At 45.3% G+C, this 20,676-nt stretch overlaps 1 protein-coding gene across 1 annotated transcript; it reads right to left on the reverse strand.

Moving 5' to 3' along the window:
* Positions 1-15,778: 15,778 nt before the first annotated feature.
* On the reverse strand, positions 15,779-20,191 carry LOC122925141 (gastrula zinc finger protein XlCGF71.1-like). The gene is made up of 2 exons (XM_044276670.1): positions 20,134-20,191; positions 15,779-16,732 (listed from the first exon to the last, which is right to left on the reverse strand). Exon 2 carries the CDS (start codon positions 16,719-16,721, stop codon positions 15,966-15,968), a length of 756 nt encoding a protein of 251 aa, XP_044132605.1. The 5' UTR covers positions 16,722-16,732; positions 20,134-20,191; the 3' UTR covers positions 15,779-15,965.
* Positions 20,192-20,676: the final 485 nt, after the last annotated feature.

A 20,676-nucleotide genomic window follows, 5' to 3' on the forward strand; every position in this document is an offset into this window, starting at 1 on the left:
TACGGGAATGTGGATTTGCAGTCAGACCGGCTAAATACCAAGAGCCTCGAGGAGGCCCGCAATCAGAGCGCCGAGGACTTCTTGGGGGGTCTAGAACCCCGAGAGGATTTTCCTCCTCTACGGGAACCCCAATTCCTCTGGGCTCTGGATTGAGGTTCCGCTCTGGAACCATACCCCTTGCCCCGACCACGAAAGGACTGCTGGGGAAGGGACTTGCCCTTCTTGTCCGACAGCCCCTCCATTATCTGGTCAAGCTCTGCACCAAAGAGTTTGCCGGGTTCATATGCCATGGCACAAAGATTATGTTTTGAGGTCGTATCGGCCTTCCAAGGTTTCAAACAAAGCGGACGCCTGCCCGCGGTTGAAAGAGCCATGGACTTGGAAGCCAGCTTCAATTGTTGTGGAGCTGCATCACACAAGAAGTCTATGGCAAGGCTGGCCGTCTTACATGAGGCCAGAATGTCGTCCCTAGAGACCCCCTGGTCCAGGTCAGACTGAATCTGTCACAACCAGACAGCTGAGAAGCTCTGACAGAGGCCTTTCAGAACCTCCTCCTTGAGTTTCTGTGTTGTGGTATTCAGTTCCTCCTCTCGTTAGCCTCTCTCAGCTGTCATGTGTTGGACTAATTGCTTCCCTTTAAATTCCTCCCCAGAATGCTTTTCTGGGCGGCTTATACTACTTCCTGGAGTGTGTGTGCATGCTGACTTTGTTCTCCTGTTTGCTTCAAAGCTAAGTGTTGTACCTTTTTCTGTTATTTTCTGTTTGCTGGATCCCAGGTGACCCTGACTCCCTCCGTGTCTTGTGTAGGGAGCCGGTGGTCGTGTCCCCTCACTATTGTAGGGTGCTCAGGGCTTTATAGTCAAGGTTCGTGGATATGCAAACCTCCACCATTAGGATCTTTGCATAGGCTGAGCAGCCAGGGAAAGTGCCAGGTCTTCTGCAGGGGTCTCCCTTGGTTCCTTAGCTTTTGGATCCAGCGAGTCATTTATACATGTTGCTTTGCCTTGTTTCCTGTACAGAGTCCGTGACAGAATCTGGGTGAATCTAGCTCTCAGAAAGTTCGCCACTTCGGACGACGAAATCGCAACCGAGGCGGAGGCCGAGGCTGAGAAATAAGCGCGCCTAAGGGCGCAGCCCGCCTTCCGGCCCATTGGGTCCTGCAAACTTGACCCGTCGTCTGATGGGATCAGGGTCCTTCTAGATAACTTTGCGATTGCCATGTCCACCTTGGGGACAGGCCCCCAGGAAGATACTTGATCCTCTTTGACCGGAAACACAGCCTTGAATCTTTTGGTCAACACTGGACCCTTCTCTGGCTTTCTCCACTCTGTTTTCATCAGAGACAGGAGAGAATCATCTGCTTTGAAGGCCCTAGGCCCCCTAGAGGCAGAGGATGAGGCTTCCCCCGGATCAACGTCCTGGTCCCCCGACCGGACGGATTTTAGTAGCCGCTGGGCCTTCTCCAGCGGAAAAAGATATGAAAACCGTCCTCCTCATCCGAGGAGGGAGAGGCTGAACCTTCTCTCGCCTCCTGACCCCCCGAGACCTCCATGGCCCGATGGGGGTAGGAGGGACGATGGCGTTTGGAAACCAGGTTATTCTTCAGCTCCTGTATGGAGGCGTTCACCTGGCTCATATTAGACTCCATATACCCCTTCACCCAATCGACTACGTCGTGGACCGATGGCTCCAGCTGGGGGAGAGTCTTTGCCCTACAGGGTGGGCACTGGGAAAAATCATAGGAGTCCTCCAGCACGATCTGGCAGTCATTGCACTGCAGGTGACGCCTCTTGCCCGCGGACTTCCTGCTGGGCTCTCGCTCACCGTCCCCGGTAGAAGACATGGCTGAAAAATAGAAGAGGCATGAATTCAAGCATAATTCAAGAAAAAAAGAGCTTTAACCGCAAGCTTCAGGATCTTTACCCAGAAGATCCTAGCAAGCTCTATCGTAAGAAAAAAAGGTTTTCAGCACACAGAGGTTCGCAAACAACTCTAGCACCAACACCACACACTCAAGGTTAACAGAACTAACTGCGCACCAGGAGACTGAACCTGGAGCTTCACCAAGTTTAAATAGGGTTGTTTAAGGGCCAAAAGAAAGCCCCGCCCACAAAAGGGGCGGGGTAAACCTCTAAAGTTTATTTCTTGGTTCTGAATAACCAAACTCCTTGCTCTGGACCCCAGAGAGGGACCCTGAAACATCTAAAGGCCCCCCACGGCCTTAGACAATAAAAATACTCCCCCGGCCGACGCTACTGTGATCGGACGGAGAAAACCCGGAAGTGACGTCACCTGACGTCACTTCCGCAAGATGGCGGCGCCCAGCCGAACATGCGGAACGCCGCTACCGCCGCTCCAGCCCCGAAATGAGGTAAGCTCAACAGGGATAGGGCTCTGAACTCCCAGAGCTGAACCCCAGCTAAGGCCTGAGCGATATCCTCAGGCCGCATAGGAGGAGCGGCCCCGCTCCCAGAGGGAACAAGATAACAAAAAGGGAAAATACACTCTCTCCACCGCAGGGATGGAGGAGTGCACCACCCGTCCTGTCCTGTCCGCAGGACAGAAAAAAACACAAGGTTCTGAGGGTCACACCCCTCTTTATTGGGGGCAGGGAGGGCGTGTGTATGTCAGTTTTTTTTATTGTTTCATTAAAACTTCCACCTGTCCTAACCAGTCCACAGGGGCAGAATACCCCATCTGTGCCACTGGTTAGGACGTAAGGGAACAGTCTTTCCTGTTCTGCTCCTGTGCTGGATACTGAAGCGCACGACCCAGCGTAAGGCTTTAGGAGAGGTCAGGACCAGGCAGGATCACATTTTTACTGCATGGTTCTGTCAAAGTGCAGAGGGCAACAGAGAGAGCAGAGCCTCTAGGTGTAACGACAACGCCCCCGTTGCTCCTAGAGGATCATTTGCATGTATTGAAACATCATTCTTCTCAGTAATGCTGCACATATGGACATGGGACCAACACTGTATAATCGTATCTGTATTCTGTAATAGTTAATTATGTATATACCGGTAATCGCATAATCAGCGCTACTTACAACTACAAGCGCTCGGTAGGTAGCAGAGAGGAGGGAGGAGGCAGGCCGGGAGGACGGGCGCTGGCAGCGTGAGTCACTACGTCATGTGCCCACACCGCCTGTTTCATTCATAAAGTGGGCGGCGCAGGCACGTGACGTAGTGAGTGACGCGCCGCCCGCCCGTCCTCCCGGCCTGCCTCCTCCCTCCTCTCTGCTACCTACCGAGTGCTTGTAGTTGTAAGTAGCGCTGATTATGCGATTACCGGTGTATACATAATTAACTATTACAGAATATACAATGAGCGGGGCCCGTGTAGTAAAATACAGTCACTGCACGGGCCCCGCTGTCATTATAAATGCAGATGCCGGCCCCTCCTCCCTCACAGCTGATACACCCGCCGCGTGGCATCGCGGCGGGTGTATCATTGAAAATATGGCAAAATCAGCAGCATTAGCCCCATAAGACGCACTGCTATTTTTCCCCCACTTTTGGGGAGAAAAAAAGTGCGTCTTATAGGGCGAAAAATACGGTACCTGCAATATCTTCAGGTTGAGAGGTTCTTCCCTAAGGTGCCACAGCCCTGGAGCTCGGTCTATTCTGACTAGTGGATCAGGTGGTAAATCAAGGATTGGACTGAATGAAGCCTGAAGGGCATCGTGGACATTTTCAGAGTCAGTTGAGAGAACTCGGGGAGAACTCTAACCCCTAAGTTATAGTGATGGCCTCTGTTATCTGTGTCCACTGGGGTCTTTTCAGTTCACACAAGGCCTGAGTTTGAGCGTCTGAATTATTGTGGATTTGGATTTAAAAAAAAATATATAAGACGTTCTTCCCCTGGTTGTTCAGTACGGCCTGTGGCAGCTTTCAGATCCTCCCTGACCTCAGTAATTTCAGATCCGCACATCTCTGACCTCTGAGATAAGGGACTGAAAATCTTGTTTGGTTGGAAGAGATTTTCAATGTTGTCGGATGTATGATCGGGGCCCCTAGGGATCCCTGCACTAGAATTGGGGCCATATTTTATTTCAGTGTTCGTTGCGTTTTCTTTTTGCACCCTGTATGCGGAACCATTCACTTCAATGGGTCTGCTAATAAAATGGAAATGACTCCGTGTGCATTCTTCCTTGCTGATTTGGAAGGTGAATGTTGCTATGGCACATAACAGATATATTTAGTGTTAGGAACCCGTCTAACTAGAGATTGCCTTGACGGTCGGCAGACGGGCTCAAATAATTTTGTACAAAACGATTTGCCAAATATCTCTAACTTATTAGTTCAGCATTTGATATTATGATGCAATTTTGTACTTTATTTGGTTTGCAGTGAGCTGTTGCATTCCTTGTTTTGTTTAACAGTCTTGTTCTCAGCCATAGCAACGTGCCCCTGCGCTTTGGGATGTGCTGACTGACCCCCTTTTTTCTCTGCAGTTTGTGCTGGAGGTGTGGCTGCCTCTTTAGTCGTGCACTCCTGATCAGCTCGTTTGTCCCACAGGTTGATTTTAATTAGTGTTAGTATATAGCCTGGCCCACTCCCCATCACTCACTGAAGCTGCATGGCACCAGGAGAGAGATAGTGTGTGGACTCTCATTGCAGTCCTTGGTGACCATGTGGCGCCGGGGGTGGTGTGGAGTGGGCCCGGCGTGCATGCTGGTGACTGCTTTCCCTGGATATAGTGGAGGCCATTTTGGCACCGAAAAATGACGGAAATTCAGGCGGATCCAGCATGTAAGTGGAACCTGCACTTTCTGAATTGTATGATAGCTGCTATGGCACATAACAGATATATTTAGTGTTAGGAACCCGTCTAACTAGAGATTGCCTTGACGGTCGGCAGACGGGCTCAAATAATTTTGTACAAAACGATTTGCCAAATATCTCTAACTTATTAGTTCAGCATTTGATATTATGATGCAATTTTGTACTTTATTTGGTTTGCAGTGAGCTGTTGCATTCCTTGTTTTGTTTAACAGTCTTGGAAGGTGAATGTGTCTGCCTTTAAATCCCACAGCAAACCGAGGCTCCGCTGCATAAGAAGGGAGTCGGTGCTAAGATACAAGTCCTTTAGCTAACTTGAATAGTCTTCGGGTGAGAAGGTTCCCATTAACTCACGGCTGTTGGAGGCGATTTTGTGCAACCTCAAATTAGATAGCGCAAACATTTCTTGAGTCCTTTTGAGGGCACTGATTGCGGTCTCATTCGTGGATGTGGATTTCAAGCAGTAGTCCACATAGAAATCTTTTTCCACAAAGGATCTGACGTCCGACCAATACTTTGCTTCACCCTCTCGGGCTGAATGTCTGAGACTGTAGATAGCGACTGCAGGGGAAGGACTGTTTCCGAAGATGTGCACTCTCATACGGTAATCTACAATGTCTTCATTGGGGTCGTTTTTGCGGTACCAGAAGAACCTCAAGTAGTTTCTGTCTTCTTCCTTGACGAGGAAGCATTGGAACATCTGTTTTATATCGTCCATAAATGCTAAGGAATCTCTGTGGAAGCGTAAAAGTACCTCTAGAAGTCTGTTGTTGAAGTCTGGACCAGACAGTAAGACATCATTTAGTGAGACGCCTTCGCACCTGGCGCTGGAGTCGAATACCACTCCTATCTGTCCTGTTTTTTTAGGATGATACACGCTGAATATGGGTAAGTACCAACACTCCTCGGAGTCTTGGAGCATGGGTGCAATTTCTGCATGGTTTTTCTGGAATATTCTTTCCATGAAGGTAAAGAAATGTTCTCTTGTCTCTGGTGTAGGATGTTGTTGTGGCACATGTGCTCCGTTGCCGGCATCCTCCATTGTATGCATTTTTGCTGGGGATTGCCATTAGCAACGGACCACATGAGGAGGATTTACTCCCCGGTTATATATACGCTACAGTATTTTGGGTTTCTGAGCACTTCCTCCGATTTACACCACTTTATTCAGTGATTAAAAACGCCAAGTGACTGATAAAGCACTAAGAACAGGAGAACAAGTTGTGATGTGCATCCTGTACCAGTAAGCAAAGAAGTGCAAAGATAAGCGTGTAGTTAGCAGAAGTTTTATTTTAATGTGAAGTTTGTTTCTATAACCTTGGGGGGGTTGGTTTAGCTATCGGCTAAATGCATCTTTTTGCTCCTATGATATAGAAGATGTAATCTTAACCAGTGATTGCTTCAGCTTCGCATCCTGACTTTGTCGCAGTCACTCCGAGCTCGTACTTTCTGCTGATTTGGACCTCACACAACACCAACAGGGTCTTGATTAAGGCGACCCCAACAATCCCAAAGGGAATCATCACCGTTATCAACAATGGGATATAGGGAGTATTATACAACAATAGCCCACTGTCCAATAGGACTTGCAGATAGAATATACCGCGGTACCCGACCACCACGTATTAGAGAAACTAGACTGCACACATATCGAGCTGACCTCTATACTGTGATCAGATCTGATGGTCCATGGGATAGATAGCACACGTGGAATTAGTAGCAATGTTGCCTGATACAGACACGTAGTATTTCCACCACGTTCTAGTGGATAATTGCCCAAGGTGGATGATGATGAGGAGCGTGATGAATACTGGTTAAAGTCCAACACTGGTGTGAACACTACGTTACAAACATACAAACCCCAGCACTACATGTCCACACACATCCTGATCACTCTACTCTGAACCACTACCCCAATGTTGATAAGCTATATCCTGAATCACAATGTTGGTGGTTGTAGTGGTGCAAATGTGAACTGACCTCTATGTTGTGGTCACAGCTGATGGTCTATGGGATAGATGGCACATGTGAAATTAGCAACAATATTGCCTGATGTAGATACGTAGTATTTCCAGCACACCAGCGAATAATCGCTCAGTCTTGGAACATAAAAGGCAGTAGATCGGCTGTCTATGGGTAGTTGTAGTGGTAGTAGCAGGAGCAGATGCGTACTGTTAACAATGATGGCCACAGGAGATTAGCAGCGAGGAGCAGTGGTGGTGGCAGCTGCATCCATATGGTACTTGCTGGCAGACAGGCAGAGGCATGATGGCAGCAGCCAGGATGGTAGGCAGACAGCAAAAGTGTGACAAGATGGGGCATTGTCAGCAAGGACAGATCTAAGTGTAAAAATACTTTTCAATCTATGCCTGGTTTATTTTGACAAAAGCCATGTTTTGGACACTGACAGAGGACAACTTGGTCTGTTTGGGTGTCACCATGCCCCCTGCCATGCTGAGAACCCTCTCTGAGATGACACTGGAGGCAGGGCAAGAAAGAGAATACTGGGCAAATTCAGGCCCCTGATCAATTCTGCCTGTTCAGAGGTATATGGGGTCAGGGAACACCAGTATGCATCTAAGACAAGCCAGAGCCCGGAAAGGCCTGAACCTGGGCATTGAGGTCTCGGCCTGGCGCGGCCCGTGAGGAAACTGCTCTATCATGTTGAGGAGTCTGAACTGGCTCCTGCTGCTGCAGGTTTTGCTGCTTGTGGTGGCAGGAGGTTGACTGTCATTTCAAGCTTGTCAATCCTCACATGGTAGAAACCTCTCAGAGACAAGTGTTCTGCATTCTGGCTGATCTGGATTCTGTTCACTACTACAGATTCTCAACTAGGTTGAGTATTGTACCTGGAGGGCCGAAAAGTCAGTGGACTCTTTGAATCCCTTCAGAGGTCTCTCTCGTCAAACCTCAAAGAATTTAAAAGGGTTTTCCAGGATTTTTTTTACTGATGACTCATACTCTGGATAGGTCATCAGTATCTGGGGTCCGACACCCGGGAACCCCGCCGATTAGCTGTTTGAGGAGGTACTGATGCTCCTGTGAGCGCTGCTGCCTTTTTGCAGGTTACCAAACACAGCACCGTATATTGTATAGTGGTTGTGATTGGTATTGCACTCGGCCTCATTCACTTAAATAGAGCTGAGCTACACCTAGGCAACATGACGCGTCGTGACCGGCCTAGAAAAAGCAGAGAGAAGGCCACAGCACTCACAGGAGCGCCGCTGTCTTCTCAAACAGCTGATTGGTGGGGGTCCCAGGTGTCGGACCCCCACTAATCAGATACTGATGACCTATCTTGAGGATAGGTTATCAGTAGGATAATTTTGGACAGCACCTTTAATGCTATAGAAGATGCTGTTTGACTCACCCCACAGATTCAGGGGGAAGCAGTCTGTGTAAGAGCAGTCACTACAAACATGGTGGCACCAGATCAGAACCCCTTCTTAAGGAAGTGGGAAGGAGCATGTCATGGACAGAACTGAAACTGATTCATCTGTCTGCTGTACTTATTTGAGGCTCCCTCAACACTTTTCCTGACCAACAGAGTCTAGCAGTTCCAGGAAAATGATCTCTGAATCCAGAGATTATCAAGCAGATTGCCAAGATGTGGGAAGTAACAGTAATTTAACTCAGGGCAAATAGGTTCAGTGCCAAGATGGAAACATTCCTTTAGTTTTATCAGGAATACAATACCTTGGCAGCTGATACCCTGTCCATTCCTTAGAGGTTCAGCCTGGCTTACATTTTCCTCCGGTTTCCTCAATACCTAGAGTTCTGATGAAAATTAGGCAAGACCAGGCCACACTACAGCCATCATACCGTTCCAGCTGAAGAGGTCAACTCGGGCAGATGAATCAAGAAGGCTATTGAGACTTTCCCTAGTGCAGATGTCTAGGGCACTCAACTCTGCCAAGATCTGGAAAGATTCAGTCTGACAGCCTGAAGGTTAACAAGCCTCTATTATACAGTTATAGAGGCCTGTATGATACAGTCATGAAGACCTTGCCACAAACGGTCATGTTTCCCAAATCATTGAGATGAGTCAGGGATGTAACTGGAGACTTCCCACACTGCAGATTGTGTGTGTCTAGGGCACTGAACTCTGCCAAGACCTGAGGATCATCCTCTATTACTATTTATAGGCCTCTTTGATTCAATCATGAAGAAGTTGCCGACACTCTGGTTTTCAGTCCATGAAAAAGGTGTTCTCAACTCATTCAAATACATCAAGGGTATATCTGAAAACGTCCCTATTGCATATCAAGGGACAGGACCTGGACAGACACTATAACAAGCTAGTGGCCTCAGACAAAGTCATGAGAGGCCAGGTCTCAATCCACGTAAAAGATCAAGTGAATCTATTCAGCTTGAATTCTACTCATGGAGTGGATAGTTCCAAATCACAGATTATCAGCCTCTTAGGCATCCTGCAGGAACCATTTGGAAACAGCATAAAGTTTATGGACCTAAAAAGAAAACATTTTGTCCATTCTGCAAGTTTATCCTTGTCACAAGAGTCCTTGATGAAAAGGTTACTGAAAGGTTTTCTAAGATGTAGCCTTCCATACTTAGATTTTTGTCAAAATAGGACTTGGTCTTAGTCCTAAAAGTTTTAAGATCATCTCCTTTTGAACCTCTCAATAAGGTCCCACATAAATACATGGTCTAAAATGTTTTTTCCCATCTGGCCATGACCACGTGGAAACCTAGCATTTATGCCTCCAGAGGCGAATAGTAAACTGGCAGATCCACCCACCCCGCCAATGTTGTAGATTTCCAATGTCCATGTCAGAAAAATCAAGAACAAATTATTTATATGTTGTAGAAGTTTGCTAAAGATCTGGCCTTAGATTTTAAACTTTGCATGTATAAAGGTACAGCCAGGCTGGTTAGACATACATAAAGGTACGACCAGGCCTGTTAAGCATATAAAAAGGTACGACCAGGCCTATTGCACAGTGAAATGCACACAGGACTCTCTCCTACCCTCCAGTTCAGGCAACGTTCTCTACCTTCCATAAAGGACAGGTCACAGTGTGTGAAGCGGCTACACACCCCTCCTGCTTAGCACACACGGACATCTCATCACCGAGTAGGCTCACCAACCCAGGATCCGCAGAGGATCTGTCAGTATCTTGCTCTCTGGATTTATGCCCTCCATGCTGTGGGACGAGCTTTCTTAGACGAGGCAATGCAGGGCCTGGAGCTGGTGCTCAGTGAAAGTTCAAGATGCCAAGAGCCTGAGCAAGGTGCCTGCTGGGCAGGACTCCACTGAGTGAGGAGTATAGGCTGCTGCCCGGCTTCTGCAGTTGTCCTTCCCTGCCGCTCTTCTATGCATACATATAATAAACATAGTTTATTATGTGGATGCATAAATGATTGGGATGGTAGTAGCACTGCAGGGCAGGCAGATTGCCTGTAGCACATGTCCAGTGAGGAGAAATAGGGGGAGCCAGAGGCCAGTCCGACACAGATTGCTGCTCCCCTGCAGTGTTAGCCGAAGTGCCACCCAAGGCCACCGCCTCACTTTGCTTCATGAGCGGTGCACCCCTGGCCATGACATCTGCCATGAGAAGAGAGAGATGCTTGTCTTGTCATCTGCACATCAGATTCCTCCCAGACAAGCTTTTTGGTAATGGTATTATCAGACTTTACTCCAAAGGAATGTTTTTTGGTAACTATAATTCCTCCTTTCAGAGTCTGTTATGAGCTTTTTATGCTGGAGTTAAGAGATCAGTTAGGTTTAAAATGTATTACTTAATTTCCTGAAGGAACTTCGAGCAGTGTCCACCTATTGAGCTGATGAAGTCTGATCCTGCTAGATCAGATTTTTGTGAGTAGCACAGTGGGTTCAATTTATGGTTCTCAGAAGAGACTGCTTTGTGGCGGACTATTTCAGTGCCACCACACAAGAGGGCCCTCGCTATGGTTGTGCTGCTGGTTAAGAAGTAATGGCAGCGCCGATTTTTAGGGTTAATCTGTTTTCCTTTAGGCTAAGGCTCACAATAACTGATGGAAATAACTGACCAAATAACTAAAGGATGAACTCAGTCTTAGTCCTAACAGCAGCACAAGCTTTCATTCCTAAGTATGTCAATTCTTTATAATAAACACAGGGTAGGAGGCATGGAGAAGGTATGCTTATATAGGCTCAGGGGTATTTAATTAATTAGTGATTATTTTGATTCAATAAAAAATTAAATTTTTTATACTAGTAGACCGGGGCAGAAACACCCCATTATTGTGCTGCTGTTAGGACTAAGGGAAAACAGATTAATATTAGAAAGTGATGCTTATTTTTTACAGATTTAATATTACCCACAATCAGGGTTTGATATATTGAGAAAACCTTTCTTCAGTGCACTGTACCCAGAAGACGGCTCACTGTTGGGCGCTCTCCTTACTGCATACATCCATAAAACTGTCCCCATATAATGTAAAACTAATAATAATCTTTATTTATATAGCACCACCATATTCCACGGAGCTTTACAATTCAGAGGGTTCATGTACAAATCAAAATAGACATCAAGAAGTAAGGATCCTGCTCACAACAGCTTTTAATCTAGGAGGCAATGGGGGTGACAAAAAGGGTAAAACTGATTGTTTTATAAAGTGGTCCGGCCACCTTAGTACTAGATAGAGCAGTGCAGATGGAGCTGCATCAGCCAGTACACTTAGTGCACAGATTACTGTCAAAGATGGTGTTCGAATATGAAGAATAAAGGAGGAGGGAATAAAACAGGGAGCGGACAGTTTAGGGAACATAATAAGCCTGCCTGACAAGATGTGTTTTTAAGGCGCATTTGAAGCTAAAAAAGTTGTGAATTGACCTGATTGTCCAGTCAGTGCATTCCAGAGAGCTGGTGCAGCAACACAAGAAAGTCTTGAATACGAAAGTGAGAGGTAAGAATTATGAAGGATTATAATCTTTGGCAGAACGGAGCGTGCGGTAGGGTTGTAGACAGAAATGAAGGAGTATATATAGGGAGGTGCAGGACCGTGGAGAGATATGTGACTGGCACAAGCTAGTAGCATCAGTATAGCGGGTGGACATAGATGAGCTTGGCTGCTGCATTAAGGACAGACTGAAGGGTGGAGAGTTTGGTGAGGGGAAGATAGATTAGTAATGTGTTACAGAAGTCAAGAAAAGAATGAATCAAAGCAATACGTTTTGTCTGTTTCCACTGTTAGAAAAGGGCATATTCTGGAGATGTTCTTGAGGTGTACAGTCATGGCCAAAAGTTTTGAGAATGACACAAATATTAGTTTTCACAAAGTTTGCTGCTAAACTGCTTTTAGATCTTTGCTTCAGTTGTTTCTGTGATGTAGTGAAATATAATTACACGCACTTCATACGTTTCAAAGGCTTTTATCGACAATTACATGACATTTATGCAAAGAGTCAGTAATTGCAGTGTTGGCCCTTCTTTTTCAGGACCTTTGAGACCATGCCCAGTCGGATTGCAATCAACTTCTGGGCCAATTCCTGACTGATAGCAACCCATTCTTTCATAATCACTTCTTGGAGTTTGTCAGAATTAGTGGGTTTTTGTTTGTCCACCCGCCTCTTGAGGATTGACCACAAGTTCTCAATGGGATTAAGATCTGGGGAGTTTCCAGGCCATGGACCCAAAATGTCAACGTTTTGGTCCCCGAGCCACTTAGTTATCACTTTTGCCTTATGGCACGGTGCTCCATCATGCTGGAAAATGCATTTTTCCTCACCAAACTGTTGATGGATTGTTGGAAGAAGTTGCTGTTGGAGGGTGTTTTGGTACCATTCTTTATTCATGGCTGTGTTTTGGGGCAAAATTGTGGGTGAGCCCACTCCCTTGGATGAGAAGCGACCCCACACATGAATGGTCTCAGGATGCTTTACGGTTGGCATGACACCGGACTGATGGTAGCGCTCACCTTTTCTTCTCTGGACGAGCCTTTTTCCAGATGCCCCAAACAATCGGAAAGAGGCTTCTTTGGAGAATATGACTTTGCCCCAGTCCTCAGCAGTCGATTCACCAAACTTTCTGCAGAAGATCAATCTGTCCCTGATGTTTTTTTTGGAGAGAAGTGGCTTCTTTGCTGCCCTTCTCGACACCAGGCCATCTTCCAAAAGTCTTTGCCTCATTGTGCGTGCAGATGCGTTCACACCTGCCTGCTGCCATTCCTGAGCAAGCTCTGCACTGTTGGCACTCCGATCCTGCAGCTGAATCCTCTTTAGGAGACTATCCTGGCGCTTGCTGGACTTTCTTGGGCGCCCTTAAGCCTTCTGAACAAGAATTGAACTTCTTACCTTGAAGTTCTTGATGATCCTATAAATTATTGATTGAGGTGCAATCTTAGTAGCCACAATATCCTTGCCTGTGAAGCCATTTTTATGCAACGCAATGATGGCTGCACGCGTTTCTTTGCAGGTCACCATGGTTAACAATGGAAGAACAATGATTTCAAGCATCACCCTCCTTTTAACATGTCAAGTCTGCCATTTTAACCCAATCAGCCTGACATAATTATCTCCAGCCTTGTGCTCGTCAACATTCTCACCTGAGTTAACAAGACGATTACTGAAATGATCTCAGCAGGTCATTTAATGACAGCAATAAAATGGAGTGGAAAGGTTTTTTGGGGATTAAGTTATTTTTCATGGCAAAGATGGACTATGCAATTCATCTGATCACTCTTCATAACATTCTGGAGTATATGCAAATTGCTATTATAAAAACTTAAGCAGCAACTTTTCCAATTTCCAATATTTATGTAATTCTCAAAACTTTTGGCCACGACTGTAGACAATAGCATGCAAGTGATTGTATATGGGAAAGAAAAGAAGAAGAAAAAGATCTGGGACAAACATAAACCCAAAAGAGTGAGATACTGCCCCAGAGTTAGGATAGTACCACAGACTGAAATTGAAATATCAGGTTTAGGTGGGTTAGTAGAAGGTGGGAAATAGAGGTAGTTCAGTTTTTGAGAGAGAGGACATGATATTAGAAACAGCTGCCAGATAATCACTGGTGTTTTGTAGAACTGCTGGAGTGATATACTGAAAACCAAATCTGAGGATAGTCTGTCTAGTCGCTGCTGTGGAGACAGAACAGAGTAGAGGGCCTACAATGAACCCTGAGGAAAGATATACTGAAGGAGTGACCAGACAGATAGGAAGAAACAAAGGGAGAGCAGTGTCCTTAAGGCCAATTGAGCATGGTGAAGAGGAGCTTGTGGTCTAATATATCAATTGCTGCATAGAGAGCTCCAGAAGAATCAGTAGAGAATAGTTGCCATTCTTTTTTACTGTCAGATGACTGTTAGACACTTTGCTAATGGTATTTCTTTAGAGTGTAGAGGAATGGTTAGAGACAGGTCGGTAGTTAGCAAGTTAGCAGCAGAGGTTGTGTGAAGAGATGTTTATTTTTAGTAGTGGGGTTATAATACAATGTTTAAAAGATGATGGAAAGATGCCAGAAGAGAGAGGTTAAATACTGTATTTAGTTGACTAATGACAGTGGAGGTGAGGAAATTGATTCACTACTGTAGGTCGTGGGTTGAGAAGATGATGGAAGCCTGTTGACTTCTTCTGTTATAAGGTCAAATGAAGACAGAGAACAAGAAGTGTGAGATGGAGGGGGATCGAAGCCGGTCGGAGATTGGGAGATTATTTCCTGCTGGCAGTTTTTTTTTTATCTCTGAAGTAAGTGGCCAGGTCTTCAGCACAAAGATCAGTGATGGGCACATGCACTTTAGGGCTTAGAAGGGAGTGAAAAGTATTACAGAACCATTTTGGTTATTTGAAAGTGAGGAGATAAAAAAGGTAAACTAGTTTTTTTTTGCAAGGTGGGGGCAGAGTTGTAAGTATTAAATATAAATTTATAATGGAGAAAATCTTGTAATTTTTTCCATAAACATTCAGCACACCTAGAGAACCACTGGAGAAAATGTATTTACGTGTGTGCCAGGATGGTTTTGAGGGTGTGGTTGTAATGATTGGCAGCCAGATCCACACAAGAGGGGCTGATATCTTTTAATGGCTAACTGAAAAATGACCTTTTCAGTTAGCCATTAAAAGGTATCAGCCACTGAAGAATGTCATTCCTTTTTTTTATCTAATAGGCTGCTGGGAGTTAATGCTGAGTAGGTTTCTTTATGTGTAAAAAGTAGGACTAATGAGAACAGCGAGAGATTTATATAGTAAAGGAAAGAAGATTGTGGTCAGAAAGTGGGAAGCATCAGCCAATAAAGTCAGAGAGTGAGCAGAGGCATGAGGAAGTGAGTTGTTTGAGGCAGAGAGAAGGAGGTTATAGAAGGAAAGTAAGGCTAATGGGGAGATTGGATCATCAATGGGGATGTTGAAACTACTTCTCCCTGTCTCCTCGCCAAGTAATTCTGAATTTCAGTGCAGTTCCCTGACTGTATCTGTCATCTATTTCCGCAATGCACTCACTAACTCCTATACAGACACATTTCCTTGTCTATCAGGTTCCATACTGTGCTGCCACTGCTACGAACCCTACATCGCCACACATCTCCTGCCTTGTCCGTCAGGTTTCATACTGTATTGCTGACATTGCAGCTACTACTGCCCCTGCTGCCATTACTACTACCTCTACACAGCCACAAATCTTCTCTCCTGTCTGTCAGGTTCCATACTGTAATGCTGCCCTTGCAGCTACTACTGCCCCCGCTGCCTTTTCTACTATCCTTACACAGCTTCACATCTCCTGCCTTATCTGTCAGGTTCCATACTATACTGCTGCTGCTCCAAAAAATAGGTAGAATGCTTGATCGAAACAAGCCACGTTACATTCCCTTTTGCGGGCTCTTGCCTCGGGGAAATGTTCTGTACAGATTTGGTATTGACGCACCATAACATAAGGGGAGAGGGAGACTAGGGAGGAGGGGATAAATTCAGTGCACACCCTGGTGACAAACATGTATAGCTGGCCATTACAGTTAATTTTATTAGTAAAAAGCTTGTGAAAGATTCCCTTTAAACAGGCTGTTTATTGACTTATTTATTTGAATCTGACCCAAAACATATTTCAAGACATGTACTCATCTGTACTTTTATTCAATGTTACATTTCTGATGTTTAACAAGACTTGATTTTTGTGTCAAATATTTCCCACATTCTGAGCACCATATTGTCTCAGGTAGTATCTGTGTACAAGCTGAAGAGCACAGACTTTAGAGGAAGGAGATCTCTCCTACAGCTCCGTCTCCATTAGCAGCTAGGGTCCTCCCCCGACATTTCTGATGTTGAACAAGACTTGATTTTTGTGTAAAATATTTCCCACATTCAGAGCACGAATACCGCTTCTCTCCTGAGTGAATTTTCTCGTGTCTAACAAGATTTGATTTATCTGTAAAACACTTTCCACATTCTGAACATGAAAATGGCTTTTCTCCTGTGTGAATTATTTCATGTCTAACAAGATGTGATTTATTTTTAAAACATGTCCCACATTCTGAACATGAATATGGTTTCGGTCCTTTGTGATGTCTTTCATGTACAAGAAGATCTGATTTCTTTGTGAAAGTTTTCCCACATTTTGAACATGAATACAGCTTGCGTCTTGTGTGAAGTCTTTTGTGGTTAACAAGACTTGATTTCTTTATGAAACACTTTGCACATTCTGAACAGGAGTATGGCTTCTCCCCTGTATGAACTCTTCTGTATGTAGAAAGAATTGATCTTTTTGTTAACTCTTCAACGTGTTGAAACCTTTTAACCCTGTCCTGACCTGCACTTGTGGTAACAAACTGTGACTGGTCAGGAGAAGGCTCCTCATGAATAGGTTGATTATGTGATAGATCTGTACTGTGAAGTTGTGGATATACATTAAGGGTAAAGAGATTTTCTCCTGAAGAGCGCAGCATGATATCTTCATCTTCTGCTTTATAATTCAGTGATAACATGAGGTTTCCCTTCCCAGAATTCATACTGGAATTTTCTGTTAAGATAAAAATGTAAATTTGTGTTTTTTTTTTCTTCCAAACAAGAATGCAGACAAACATAACATTCTTATCAGGCTGGAAGTAGATCCATCAGGAAGGAGAACTAAAAGCCATTGATTTTGAATGCACTCCTGGCTTCGATTTAAAAAAAAGTGCACCAAAAACTGAATGTGCAACTCCAGCCTTAGAAGACTTTGTTTAATACTCTGAGAAACTTCAGGATTCTGGTCTACACCGGTCACCACTTATATCACAGAAATGTAGTTCAAGAATTAGAAAAACCCAACTATGTCTGGCAACCAAACCGTATAAACCTAATACATTTGGCAAAGTGGGCATCAGTTTAATACAAGTTAACTTAAGGATCTGTTAACACATTCCTCAACACAAACTGCAATTCATTATTATATTGATCTTTCAGACTTCATTAGAAAAATCCATGCTATGATACCTACCTAGGGTTTAGCTGATAAACACTTGTGCCCTTGACCCAATCCCATCCCACTTCATCCCTAACTTCACCACTATAGTTATCCCTGACCAAACACACCTCTTCAACTTATCGCTAACCCCTGGCATCTTCCCTTCCTCTTTTAAACATGCAACCGTCACACCTATACTCAAGAAACCTTCCCTGGACCCATCCTCTCTATCCAGCTATCTTTTAATTGCTCCCATTTGCATCCAAACTCCTAGAACAACATCTCGAATTGTCCTCTCACCTCTCGTCCCACTCACTTTTTGATCTGATGCAATCCGGCTTCAGACCAAATCACTGCACTGAAACTGCCCTAACCAAAGTCACCAACGATCTGCTAGCTGTCAAAGCTAAACGTCACTACTCTGTGCTCCTCCTTCTTGACCTTTCCTCTGCCTTCGACACTGTTGACCACTCTCTCCTCCTACAAAGCTTCTCTTCAAAGACCTAGCCCTCTCCTGGATCTCCTTGTACCTCACCAACAGAACCTTCGGCGTTTCCCATTTATACACTACCTCCTCATCATGCCCCCTTTCTGTTGGTGTCCCTCAAGGCTCTGTCCTGGGTCCTCTGCTTCTCTCCACTTATAGATTCGGCCTGCGACAGCTCATAGTGTCCCATGACTTCCAATACCACCTCTAGGCTGACGACCCTCAAATCTACCTCTCCAGCCCAGATGTTGCTTCCCTCCTATCCAGAATCCCAGCGCATCTGTCAGCTATATCTTCATTCTTCTGTTCCTGCTTCCTAAAACTCAACATGGAGAAAGGTGAATTAATTGTCTTTCCCCCATGTCACTCAGCCCCCTACCTGACTTGTCCATCACAGTTAATAGCACAACACTTTCTCTAGTCTCGCAGGCCTGCTGCCTGGGAGTAACATTGGTTTCTTCCCTGTCCTTTAAGCCACACATCCAAACCCTCACCTCCACCTGCCGTTTCCAACTTAAGAACTTCTCGTATTCACGCCTTCCTCACCCCTCATTCAATTCAAATACTAATGCATGCTCTCGTCATCTCCCATCTGGACTACTGCAACATCCCCCTTTGTGGCCTTCCATCCAGTACTCTCGATCCCCTCTAATCTATTCTCAACTCTGCTGCCAAGTTAATCCACCTCTCCCCTCGTTTCTCCTCTGCCTCCCCCCTCTGCCAATCTCTTCACTGGCTCCCCATCGCCCAGCAAATTCAGTTTAATATACTTACAACTACATATAAGGCCGTCCACAACCTGTCTCCTCCTTACATCTCTGACCTGCTTTCTCTATACAGCTCCACACATAATCTCAGATCCTCACAGGACTTCCTCCTCAGTTTTTCTCTCATCTGTTCTTCATACAATCGTCTACAGATTTCTCACCTGCCTCACCCTACTCTGGAACTCACTACCCCAACACATCAGGCTCTCCCCCAACATCCAAAGCTTCAAGAGTAACCTGAAAACCCACCTTTTCAGGAAATCCTACCATCTGCAATGAGCATGCTTCCTCCACACTGCCACTAGAGCACCCGATAGCCTCACCTACTGTGTTCTCCCTTGCCCTTATAGATTGTAAGCTCTTACGGGCAGGGTCCTTTACCCCTCTGTACCAGTCTGTTAATAGTTTCTTGTTTACTGTGTTTTTTATTTGTGTCACCCCAGCTGGATGTACATGGAATTGATGGCGCTTTAAAATAAATGATAATAAGCACTGTTTTGTGTACCTCCTCCTCCGTTGCTGTTGAAATCTCACACTGCAAACCCCTTTAACCATTACGAAGATGTATGGACTATTTCAAATATATCTTTACTATCCCAAAAAGATTAACCCTTTCCTGCACAGTGGCGTACATGTAGTTCATCATGATAACACAGGCACAAAACTGTGCACCAAAAACAATACAAAAACTGTGGATGTGACTGACTGTCATGTCCTGCAGGAGCAGCTGGGATCAGAGAAGAATCTGATCAATGATTGCTGTCACCTGGATAAAAGAAAAACTGGCAGCAGCCGGTGATCAGATTCTCCTCCTGCCCTGAAGGCACCAAGGACAGAATCTGAAGTCACTTCGTTGTGGAAATTTTATTATATGGAATTATGCGGACATTTTATCTTAGGATGTGTGTGTGTGTTTTTTATAGATTGTCATCGGTCTCCCTGTGTCGGATTTAACCGAGGAACGCTCTATCAGAGGGTACTTGGGTTGAATCGGGACCAGCGGTAAAACTGTCAGTATGAAAACCTTCTCATGGGCTTGGAGACATGTTCTCAGTGTGTAGGGGGACGTTTGCCGGTTTGTAAAGCACGAAGTGCAATGCGCTTGGCTTATTCACTTTAGAGAAGTGAAGTCTGCATAACGAGAGATACATAATATACCTCTGCTGCGGCTTCGCTATCCTTTTCTGGATACATATCTGCTTTTAAGACATGCATATCTACCTTGTCGGTATACTCATACCGTATATTGACAATAGCCGTAGCAATGTCCCGCAGATAGTCCCAAATCTATAAGAACCAGTAGAATGATCTTCACTAGATACTGGTCACTTAGAGCAGTATTGAATGGGTTTCATGCTGACAGTGATGGGGGATGGGCGGCCACCTGGCTGGTCAGACAATGGACATGACTTAATCTTCCTTATACAGGGATGAGGTGTGTGCATTGCACTGTTTGGCCATGTTGATGCCATCCCCTGTCCTTTGACATGTACCTGTACTTTCTTGGCTGACTGGCTGAAATTGTAAAGCCATCTCCTACTGGGCGTCGTTCTATTGCCTTAATAAAGAAGGAGTCTGGAGCCGATTGGGGTGTGCTCAGCAAGAACTCAAGATTATAACATCTTTGTCTGTGTCGTGAAGAGATTTACCTTTCCTTACACAAAGTCTGATGCGATGCGAGCGGATTTCTATTACAACTTTCTCCATTCATGATTCCATACCTGTGGTGACATCTCGTGGAATGTCCTCCTCCACCTCACTCTTACACAGGGGATCGCCCATCATCCTCTCGTCTTCATCCTCCACTTTAATATCAGTCAGATCTTCCCCCTGATTTGTCATCTGTAACAATTCAGTACAATACAGCAGACAGGTGGGAAATCTAACAGATCCACATAAGAGACCCCCACAATCTATGACCCCTCTATGACTGCAGGACCCCCCTATATAGATGTGTATAGGGCTCAGCTCCATCTACCTGAGGATTCTCTGGGACCTTCTCCTCTGGACAGTCCTGGGAATACAGAGGACGGGGACATCTCTCTGGTGGATTTCTCCTCCGAGATCCATCTGTGGAGACACAAGCACACAGTGACTGAATACATGGCCTCCTGTAGATCTGTCTATAGATCAGACACTTCTCTCAGCTCCTTCACTTCTAGGTTTAGTTATCAGGGGAAATAAAAATATTCTGCTCCTCACCACCTGTACCGAGATCCCAGCACCTAGCAGACCACAGGCCTGAAGCAACCTTTGGTCTGTGA

The sequence above is a fragment of the Bufo gargarizans genome, chromosome 1 (assembly GCF_014858855.1).
Source record: "Bufo gargarizans isolate SCDJY-AF-19 chromosome 1, ASM1485885v1, whole genome shotgun sequence".
NCBI classification, from domain to species: domain Eukaryota; kingdom Metazoa; phylum Chordata; class Amphibia; order Anura; family Bufonidae; genus Bufo; species Bufo gargarizans.